We start from the raw sequence: 12,021 nt of genomic DNA, 5'->3' as shown, positions 1-12,021 counted from the left end.
TCTTCCTACTCTCTGGAAGATATTAAAATTTCAAGGCTATAGTGTGAGTAAGGCTATTACTTCATCTGTCCTAGTTAAATACTTGGGGGTTATAATCTTTCTTTTTGGGATCGAAAGCTAACATGTTTATGAAGTGGTTTTTCAGAACAATGTACATTTGACGTAAAGAAGCTACGGTCCATATCTGACTCACGAATATGTTCCATGACAAACCGTGCTCAAGTTGATTTAGTACCACTTTTTTGTCAAAATATAATTGTGATTATTACTTTCCACAGATTCCTGTTTCTTGCCTAATCTCCTTTGCAGAAGCTTTAGAAGTTGGTTACAGCAAGTACAAAAATCCATATCACAATTTGATTCACGCAGCTGATGTCACTCAAACTGTGCATTACATAATGCTTCATACAGGTATCATGGTAAGAAAGTCTTTGTAACTGGAGTTTGTTAGTTTGGAAGCATTAACTTCCATTCCTGTAAGTTCCTATTGTCTTTTTGATGCCCATAGACATTTTATAAGTAAGAAGTATTATAAATAATAATTGCTTGGATTTTTGAAGTTTAATGAGTTATAATATACATTTTTCAAAAAATATTTTAAGTCAGTGCAAAAAAGATAACCAGAGGCAAATAAAAATATATATTTTCCAAAATTTGTACTAGAGAACATTTTTGTTTGTAAATCCTTTTTTTCCATAGGAATCAACCAAAAAAAGCGAGCTAGAGAAAGTCTTTAGAATAAAAGTTATAGCACTCTTCTCTCACTCACCATGTGCTCCTAATCTGAACTTAGTCGCTTTTGCTCTCTTACTTATTTTGCTAATCACAGTCAAATTCTAATACGGATTTGGGGAAATTATTCATGAGAATTTTTCCAAATCATCCTTCCTCTTCTTTGCATTTGATGGATCAATGAATGGGTGACTACATGATTCAGCAGTACAAAGCCTGAAATTACAGTGAGTGTATGACAGGAACTCTGAGAGAGTTGGGAATTTTTGTAATGTCTTAGAACTCAGGATGATTCCAAGAAGGTAAAATGTGAGAAGCTGACCTTCCTGTGAAGCTGCCAAATTGAGCTGGGTTCAAAAAGGAGCAGGCCATGTGAGATTTCGAAATCTTAGCACCTGCTTTAATTGTAAAGTGCAGTAAAAAATGCCTTTTCAGCTTAGGAAGTAACCAGAATTTCATCATTTTCAAATACGTTTCTGCTAGAGTACATTTTTTTACACTTGCTACAAGTGTAAAGGGAGCCAAATAAAAGTCTCCTATATCAGCTTCAGGACATCTGGTGTAAAGGTGACATTGAAGAGATGCAGGTGTCATATTACTGGGTAAATAGAGAAAATCAAATCCACAATGTGGCTTTACCCTCAGACTTATAAAGAAGACTGTTGCAGGACCAAAGAAGCCATTCCAACTTCTCTGTAAGACTGGGGAATTTGGCCCAGCCTGGCATGACTCCTAGAAAGTTAAAGTTGTTAGCAAAGGTCACATAGTCACTTTCTGAGACAGCCATGACTTAACAAATATAAATGTAACTTTCTGATTTTGTTCATCCTTTAGCAAAAATGTGTCACTGGGCTCTTTACTTGTCCATTAATTTGGCTGTTACAAAAATAGTCTGGTGGTAGACCTTTAGTGTTGTCCAGAATTAAGAAAATACATTTGAACTAAAGAAAATAATGAGAAATTTTACCATAGACGGAGAAAGGAAAGACAAAATGAATTTATGAATGTTTTGACTATTTTGTCAAAACTAGGTTGTACTTGCAGCTTGACAGTTTTTGGAAAGTTATTTTAACAAGTTTTGTATACATTAAAAAGTGGTGATAGGTGACAAATTTCATGCATATGAATGTGTTGGTTCTCTGAAACAAAAAAGGATTATAAAAGTTTTCATTAGCAAAAACTCTTTAGTTCTTTCTTACCCCTCAGATTTGATATAAAGAAGACTGGGTCATCTACGTTAGTGTTTTAGTTGATGACCTGCTATTTCAGGATGGCCCTATCAGTGTGACATTTATGAAGCACTCCAGTAGCAGCCCAGTACTGTCAGGAGACTAACGCATCTTGTCATCTGCAAGATGTTTTAAGGACTGCTGCCTGAAAGGGATTGCAATGAAGCCATTGTCCTTCTGTTTGTTAATGTCATAAGGGACGCCCTCAAGTCTGGGAGTAGACAATGCAAAGGAGAGTTGATGCTCATACACCTGCTTGTCTCCCTCTCTAGAGCTCTCCTTTGTCACTTGATTCATTTGTAATCCTGTGCCATGGTGACAGTGATGCACAGTAACTCAGTCCATTTGCTAAAGAGCAAATGCTTTATAAAGCGCTGTCAAGCCACCTTCAAATGTCTCTTTGAATATGAAATTATCCAAGGACCTTGTCCAAAAAACATTGCATCCTGGCACTGTGTTCTCTCTAATACTAAGAGTAGAAGGAAGAGAGATGACTTTAAATCTAGTTCCTTTGGAATTTTCAGTGCACTGACTATAGCCAGAAACAGTCTTCCACACTTTGGAATGACTATATCTTTCTCTGATCAATCTATGAAACATTTAGCCCTATGTCTTTCTACAAATTATGTGGAAATTCTGTTCTTATAAATGGCTCCTATATGATACTGTTCGGAAGAGGAAAGAGAGTAGGGACTCAGAGAGCAGTCAGACATAGGTTTGAAAACATGCCCCACCACTTTCTAATTCACTAGCTCCCTATGTTGTTTCCCTTGTCACTAAAATGCAGTTAATAATGTCAGTCACCTTATAGAATGGCAATGAAAAGTAAATAAAATCATATTTGTAAAGCACCTAACCTAGTACCTAAAACATAATAGCAATTAACATACGTTAATTAATTAATTGTATATGCCAATTTTCTATACTGGTAACTTACAACAAACTACTAGAGAAAAATAGTGCCCAACCTCATAAATTCTGGCTAAAAGACTTGTTAATTATGTGTTTTTAGATACATAAAAAATTAAGATATAAATGTGTTTTTCTGACTTTAAATTCTCCCCCCTTTATGTATAATACACATAGATAGTTTTTCTATCTCACAGGCACATAGACACGCATCCTGAGTAATTCAGATATGAAAATTACATTGTGAGTCCTAAATCAAAACTCTATTTGCTTCTACCCATTCATATAGTAAAATTAGCTAGAAATTCTTCTTTTGAAACTTTAGAAGAAGGTGTTCAGCATATTGCCTTCTTTATGTGGTAAATGCTATTGTGATCTGTGGAGGAAATAGAAACTTTGAAATCAGACAGATTTGGGTTTGCATTCCTGCCCTTCCGCTAGATAGATATGTGATCTTTGAAATGTTGATCCAGTTATCTAGGATTCAATTTTCTTATCTGCAACATAGATATAAAAATATTTATCCATAACCACCTTATAAAATGGTTATAAGAATTAAATGAGACCAGCTAACTCAAGTGTCCAGTGAATGTTAATTCCCTTCCTTTGTTTCTGTCATAATATATGCTGTCAGTAGCAGTCAATACTCCTTATAAGTTGATAACTGCCCACTCTAGATTAAGCCTACCGGAGCACTTCTCCAGACAAAATGCAAGCTACCATTCTGATTAAATGCAATGTCTGCATTGCTCATGACTTATCCCTTTATTTCTGCCCCTTAGGAATCAGAAGAACCTTGGATTTGTATTGACCACTGCTATAGTTGGGAAGAGTGACAGGATTTAGCCTCATTCTATCTGGCTTGCCCTCAGGAGTCATTTATAAAATCTATGAATTTAAGCACCTGTTTTCTGAGTTAGAATTCTTTTTGATACCAGTACAAAATGAATCAGCAGCTAAGGAGCTAACAATCAGTCCAGAATTCTACATTTGCTAATACAAAGTAGATGTGTTTTTAAATTAAGTGTTAAAGTTCAGTGTTTCTCTCTTCCTATACTAGTTTGTAGTAGAATTTAATGATTTAGGCCATAGTGCAAAATAAGAAAGGGAGATTTGTGGAGAAAGTAGTATTTATGTATGAGAGGCAGAAATTAACCAGAATAAAAACAGGAAATGTATTTACAATAAATTTTCACAGCTAGCAAGATAATAATTTTAAATATTTATGAGTCAATCACTAATTAATTCCATCTCTGATTTTATAATTTCCTTTTACTATTGACACTTTATATTCTGTATTAGCTTAGTAGATACCGAATGCTGCTATTTAAAAAAAAAACCGCAGTTACATTTATAAATACATAACTTGAACACCCCCCAAAATTTAAAGAAAATAAGTAATTTTTTTAAAGAAACCATTTTCTTCAATTAAACAATGGTTTTCTAGGGTACAAAACTAGTTTAACTTCAATTGCTATTCATTTCATGGTGTTCAGTTGTGTAGTTTCATTGGGAACATTGGAGGCTCAGTCCCAATTCAGCCTATAGTATAAACCAACATAAGGTCACTTTCGTCCTTTTAATGACACACAATTAAATGCATCTGTGAACACAGAACAGCTAATTATATAAACTGCCTTTGGTTCTGAAAATTATTTCTGCTTCATTCATCCAACTGTGAGGCATTTATACATAATTACAATCGCTAATGATATGTTAGCTATTATTTCCCCGATTTAATGCCTTAATCAATACATTTAACACAAGTTCAGCAAAATGCCATTTATTCTTTATTTTACCATATGACAAGACATGATAGGCACAGTGCATACATGAACTCAAAACTTCTTCTTAAACTCCAAAGGGGAAAGATCAGTATTGCCATTTTCACCAGAACTATAGCTGAGAGGATAAATAACTTATTTTCCTGAGGATTAACAGAGATTTTAAACCAGGACTGATTCCATGGTCTCTTATCACTGTTACTTCTTTCTAATGCAAAAATAGTGAATTGCAATTTAACAAACAAATAGTAAGTTCCTAATATGTGCCAAATATCATGATAGGTTATGTAAAGGGAGCTAAGATTAATAAGACCATATCTTTCATACCTATGCAATTCAATTGCCACTGCGTTCATTTTTGATTCATGGACCTAAAATGGCTTTCTTTAATATTTTATACAAAATCTAAATTCATCAGTTATCATCAACATAGTCCATTAACTCTTTCCATACCCGCCATACTCTTTAATTACACTTCACTTGATTCTCTAACACAATTGTACTATTGACAATTCTATTTTAATATAGACCCTATAGTATGATTCGACATTTGCTCTTTCTATTTAAAATTACTATGTCTCCATCCTTGCACTTAGCTATCAATCTTTTTCCATCTTTTTTCCAAGATCTACTGCCACGAAATAGCCCTTCTGTCTATGCTCTTAAATTGCATCTTATTCTGCAAACTTTTATTGAGTGTGCATATAGTTTACATGATCTCTTTCTGTTGTTTTGTGCAAGGTCTTTTACTGTTTTAGGTGTATAGAATAAGACCACTCAGAGTGAGCTTCATAGCATTTGGATTCTCCATTCCTACCATCAAGTGCCATTTATTTATAGTGCTGTCTAGTAGAACTTGTTGTGATGATGGAAATGTTTTATGCCCGTGTTTTATGTCTACATGGTAACCACCTGTCACATATAACCATGGGCATATGTAATGTGGCTAGTGTAACGGGGAAGTGAGTTTAATTTTACTTAATTTTCTTTATTTTCAATTTAAATAGTCACATGTGGTTATCATACTGTCCAGTGCAGTATAAGGGTTTTACAAAATGTGAGTGATGAATAAACTATTGAATTACTTCTAAATGAACTAATAATACTAGGTAACTTTTATTAAAGCATCTAATTAGTAACTGAAAGATGAATGTATATAAAGCAGATAGTCATGGATTTTACATGAAAGTATTTTTTCTTTCTTTTTGCATTATTAAATTTAATTGCACAACCATTTTTATGTGTTATATATAGAAAATTTTGTGAATTCCAGAAACTTTTCTAAATCTTTAAATATGAAAATAAAGTGTACTTTCTCTAGTGAGAAAAGTGAATATTTTTAATTTTTAGATGAAAATTTGTTTCATACTAGATTGTTCTACAACACTTGAACTAAAAGACATTTTAACAATGTATGAGCTATATGTTAAAAATCACTAAACTGCAATTGATTTCAAAAGAACCCAAACAGATATGGCTGTAAATTCAAAATCCAGTTAGCATTCACCTTTTAATCCATGGAAAACTACTCCGTTTTCAATTAGCAAGGACAATTATATCCTGAATTTTGAACTTATAAGCTGTGAAACAATCATTGACCTCATAAAGCATCCATCAGGCACAATCAATGGAGGTAAAATAGGAAAATAAATTAAAGAAATAACAATTTTATATGATTACATATGCAGGGTGCACTGAAAATCTTTGTAAAAGAAAGGAAAGATGGTATCTACTTCCTGAATATAATGGATTCTTTCTTTAATCTACTAGCACTGGCTCACTGAACTGGAAATTTTAGCAATGGTCTTTGCTGCTGCCATTCATGATTATGAGCATACAGGAACCACAAACAACTTTCACATTCAGACAAGGTAAGTTTGAAAAAATATTAACTTTCATTAGTTAAAATTTGAAATTTATTTTTCTGTTTATTAGTTACAAAAGAGGATTTTTAAAAAAATAGTAAAGATTCTAATAAGAATAGGCGTAATGAATTTTTAGCAAAATTTCTTAAGCTGCTAATATTTGGATCAATCAATGGCTATTTTTCAAGAATCTTGTATATAGTATTTTGTGGTATATTTAACAATTTAAAGAACATAAAATGTTTAAGACAATCTGTCTCTGCCCAGAACTTACACTGTGAACTACCACACAAGTCAGACATCTATTCACTGAGAAATCTTGCAACATAATGCTTATGGTACTGGTTTGGTGTCATTATGTATTTGAAAAAAATAAAATTGTACTTCTGAAAAAAAAATGCAAAAATCAAAGATCTCATTTTCAGGTCAGCATGAAGTATTAAATTTAAAATAATTAGAAAATGAAATTCTTTAATGATGGTTACAATGGGAGTTATTTAAATCAAAATACCAGAGTGGAAGTATGTTAGTCTGTTAGGTCTGCCATAACAAAACACTACAGAATGGGTGGCTTAAACACCATGAATTTATTTTTTCACAATTATGGATGCCGTGAATACAGGATCACAGAGTCAGCTGGCCTGGTTTCCTCTGAGGCTATTTTTCTTGACTTACAGACAACACCCTTCATCACACGGTCTTTTCTCTGAGCATATGCACCCCAGTGTCTCTTTCTCTTCTTATATGGACACCGGTCATATTGGACTTGGGCCCCACTCTTGTTAGTTCATTAACTTTAATTACACCCTTAATAGTCCTATCTCCAAATACAGACACACTGAGGGTTAGGGCTTCAACATATGAATTTTAGGGCAGACACAATTCAGTCTATAACTGAGAGTTACCCTAAATTCTTTTTAGTTAGGCAGAGAAGTCAGTATATGAAAAGCAGGATTTGGTCTAGGCCCCATCAGGATCCAATTTACTTTATATGTGAGGGATCCTGAAATTTCTCTTTCACTAGTCAGGATGCTTAATAAGGAGATATATGTTAAGAGATGATGTCTTTCTGGAACGACTGTATAAATCTCCATTCTTGTTAAGGAAAGATTAAAATCCGGTATTTTTTTTTCTAATTAAGAGACTTTATTTCCTAGAGCAGTTTTAGATTCATAGAAAAATCAGACAGGAAGCACAGAGTTCCATGTGCTTCCTCCTGCTACCCTAAAGTTTCCATTGCTACTAACATCATACACTGGTGTGAGATATTTGTTACGATTGATTAACCAATATTGATGCATTGTTATTAACTAAGGTCCTTTGTTTACATGAGAGTGTACTCTTTGCATTATGGGTTCTGTGGGTTTTAACAAATGTATAATGTCATCTATCGACCGCTGCAGTATCACACGCAATAGTTTCACTACCCTAAAAGTCTCCTGTGCTTCATCGATCATTCCTCTCTTCCTGCCCCTTTACCCCTGGGAACCACTGGTCTTTTTAATGTCTCTTTAGTTTTACGTTTTCCAAAATGTCATATAGCTGAAATAGTACAGTATACAGTTCTTTCAGACTGGGTTCTTTCACTTAGAAGAATGTGTTTAATGTTCCTCCATGTCTTTTCATGGTTGACAACTTATTTCTTCTCACTGAATACTATTCCATTGCATACCATAGTTTGTTTATCTGTCCACCTATTGAAGCAAATCTTGGTTGTTTCTAAATTTAGGCACTTATGAATAATACTGATATAAGCATACATGTGCAGGCTCCTGTGTGGTCAGTTCATTTGGATTTTTAATAGATATATTTTTAACCAACTGATTTTCCAGATGTGGGGAGTTATTGTTTGATGTGGGGAATATAGAAACAGCTTATTAAAATATTAGACAGTTTAGAACTTAAGGGACCCTAAGATGAGTGAGATCCACAGTACAGATCATCTGGTCTAATTTCCATCATCTAAGAATAGAAAATGAAGACCTCAAGAGGTGAAGTGACCTGTCTATATGTACCTGGTCAGGTGATGGCAGTGGCAGAATTGAGAAGTGAGAAGAGGGACACTCACTCTTAATCCAGCTCCTTATACAACTCTGCTCCCATGGCCAGAGACAGGCACATGCTAATTCCAACCTGTTAAAGCCTGAAATGGGGTGGGCTTACACATTGTAGCTTTTTGATGGAGACAGAAGAAGAGGTGCAATTCAAAGATGGAAGTGTTGGGGAGGACATTCTGTGTATCCCTGGAATGGAGGAAATCCCATGGTTCCCTAGATTGACATAGATTGACGGAAAAAGGAAAACCTCCGAGTCTGGTTATGTAGTAGAAATGTTATGTATCTGTCCATATTTGCAGGGCATAGGGAGTTTTTTGCTTTCATTTGTATTAAATGTCAAAGGGAAACCAGACTATGCAGATCATTTTTGCTGACCAAAGCTTCCCTATATCCACTGGATCCACAACATGGAGGATTTTAATTACAGATCTCTCATTAGGGAGCTGGGCTCTGTACAGGAAAACAGCCCCAGAGGTTTGAGAAGAAAGCAAGTGATTTGTTATCAGTGAATACTAGCTGCCCTTTCGACTTTGAAAGGTGAAGGCCAGTGGGCTGGCCTCTCCCAGCAGCAGTGTTAGATCATTACTCCAGCTTTCTTCTTTTACTATTCATCTGCACTTGATGAAAAGTCCTGATTTACTTATGCATTTGACTGTGGAGAAGGAGGAGGAAGAGGTGGAGGAAAGGAGAGGGATAACAAGGAAGAGGAGGACAAGGAAGTGTACGTGGGGGCAGAGGAGAAGAAAGAAGAATTATATTTTTTCGATTTATATTTTAAAACTCTATATAAAAATGGGAAAAAAAATTGTCTAACAGGGTCAGTTATTTAATGGATTAACTGTACATGAACTTGAAAATTCCATTAACCAAAATGTAATGAGCAAAATGCAACAATATAACATGATTTTTAACTCTGACTATTGCCTTCACATTTCATCCAAGAAGAAATAAGGTCATATGTCATTGATATCAGTAATTCTATTTGATTTTATATTATTCATTGTTACTTGGATTAAGAGTGTTTTTCTAATCTGGAAACCAATTTACTACATAATGCAAAATGGCTAAAATGCAATTTGGAACATAGGGCAAGGCTAGATTTGAGTTAAATGCAGATATTATAATGCATGAAATCCTTGAAAGTGTAAATAAATGGAAATAATTTCCTCTTTGTGAAAAGAAAATGCCAGGCTACATGTTACCATGGATACTGGATGTTGCTCAGAGTCTGTTCTTTTCTTAGCAGTCAAAGACCATCTCAAACATTAGACCATGCTGCATTCTCAGCATCCTTGTTAGCTTTATGAGACAAAAATCATGTACACTATGCTACAATTAAATCTGGTTCAAAAACACATCTTAGCTTGTTTCTGAAAGGGTAGATGGTGATACTTGGAGCCATATCATGCATGTAATAACCCTGACAAAACTGCTATGACTAGATTTGGTGCCATATAGTGCAAACATTACTGGAAAATCACAGTTTTCTCCATGATCTCAGCAAACTTCTGGAAATGCATACAGTGTTTTGCTTGGGCAAGATCTAGTTGATTATCTCTTCAATAAGAATTACACATATGTGTTGCTAGTAAAGATTTCTGTATATCGAGGTATGATTATTGATTTTAGGCCTTAACTAAAATTATTAAAAGGAAATCTATTTTAGAATATGTGCTATAAGCTAAAGACATATGTCATTTCACTTTTATGATAGTGCTAGAAACAAAAAAAGAAAGTAAGTATTCTAATGCCTGGTAGGTCATTTATCATATGTTGGATGAATAATAAGCTTGGTTATCTGGCAGATTATCAGATACAGATTTAAACAGGTTACTTGTATAAAATGCCAGATTTCTTTAGTTTTTGTTTTTTGTTGTTGTTTTGAAACAGTTTTTATTGCGTACATTTATGTTATATAACATGATATTATAAGATACAGATAGAGAGTAAAACGATTATAGAGAAGCAAATTAATATACCTGTCATCTCACATAGCTACCCACTTGTGTTGTTGTTGTTGTTTTAGTGGAAACTTTCATGTTTTATTTTGTCCTTGTCTACTCTATGATAAATATTCAGTGGCAGGGCCAGTGCCAGGTTATAACTAGGACTTTACACACTGAAATTCCTGAAATGGTAAGTCTGAAGTGAGGCAGTTTTACACCTTACAGCTTAAGTACCTACCAAGAGACAGGAGAGTGAGAGAAGCCTGGGTGTTGGATAGGTAGTAGCAAACTTGCTACATGTTTTAACTTGACTTTCTTTTTTGCTATTTTTGCTGCCAACCTTCAACTTGCCAACTAATATGAATGAGTTAGCCATTTTAAGACATTGAACATAGTGGTTTTGCTTCCATTCCACACTTGCATAATGATCTAGTAACATAGGACAATAGAGGAGGGAGAAGCCCAGGTTCCATTATACAGATCTGAGAATGCTTGAAATATTTCAAACAATGTTAGAATACCAAATTCATCAATGCAACTTGAAGTATATAAATTTATTTGATAATCAAATTATATTAAAATACAGACAGGTGAAAAATGAAAACCTTCCTTTGATGTCTTCATCATTTTAAAAATAAAATGTTGCTTATAAATGGGTTATGAAGCATATCTTTTAAGTTTTCTTTAAAAATGATTTTCTCCATCTTAATTTTAAAGCAAAAGGATCTATAACATTCAATTTTAATCACATTATAAGAGAGAAAAAAACTAGAATCATAAATAGATCAAATGATTTTCATCATCCCCTTCACCTACTACCAAAAGTAATTTTAGTTTAAAGAAACAGAGATGGTAATCAGCACTCTTGAATGGATACAAAGGGGTTTGTTCATTCACTGATTGAATGGAGACATTAGGTAATTTTATTCTTTTTGATATATCTAGAGTATTCTGCAGGTATCTGGATTACAAATAAAAAGGAAAAGGCATAAACACATTTAAACTATAATAATGAGAATTAAAAGAAAAATAAGCACCACATCCAAGTGGGATTTATCCCAGGTATGCAAGTCTGGTGCAACATTTGTAATTCAATTAATATAATCTATCACATCAACAGGCTACAGAAAAAAAATCACATGATCTTATCAATGAATGCAGAAAAAGCATTTGACAAAACATTCCAACCCGCATTCATGCTATGCACTCTAAGAATAGAGAGGACTGGCTGGCGCGGTGGCTCACACATATAATCCTAGCACTTTGGGAGGCCGAGGTGGGTGGATCATGAGGTCAAGAGATTGAGACCATCCTGGTCAACATGGTGAAACCCCGTCTCTACTGAAAATACAAAAAAAATAGCTGGGCATGGTGGTACGTGCTTGTAGTCCCAGCTACTTGGGAGGCTGAGGCAGGAGAATTGCTTGAACCCAGGAGGCAGAGGTTGCAGTGAGCCAAGATCGCGCCATTGCATTCCAGTTTCAAGAGTGAAACTCCAT

The 12,021-nt window shown here is 34.4% G+C and overlaps 1 protein-coding gene across 7 annotated transcripts in view; it reads left to right on the top strand.

The window, feature by feature from the left end:
* The window catches only part of PDE1A (phosphodiesterase 1A), a 398,027-nt gene that overhangs the window by 305,129 nt on the left and 80,877 nt on the right, over window positions 1-12,021 (top strand). For all 7 annotated transcript variants that reach the window (XM_037740053.1, XM_017532761.2, XM_017532763.2 and 4 more), the window contains 2 exons: window positions 279-419; window positions 6,425-6,525. In XM_037740053.1, coding sequence (XP_037595981.1) covers window positions 279-419; window positions 6,425-6,525 — 242 coding nt within the window. The remainder of the gene's footprint in view (window positions 1-278; window positions 420-6,424; window positions 6,526-12,021) is intronic.

Source organism: Cebus imitator, unplaced genomic scaffold (assembly GCF_001604975.1).
Source record: "Cebus imitator isolate Cc_AM_T3 unplaced genomic scaffold, Cebus_imitator-1.0 Scaffold78, whole genome shotgun sequence".
NCBI lineage: Eukaryota > Metazoa > Chordata > Mammalia > Primates > Cebidae > Cebus > Cebus imitator.
Note: the sequence above shows the minus strand (reverse complement) of the source record. Positions and strands in the feature narration are given on the sequence as shown.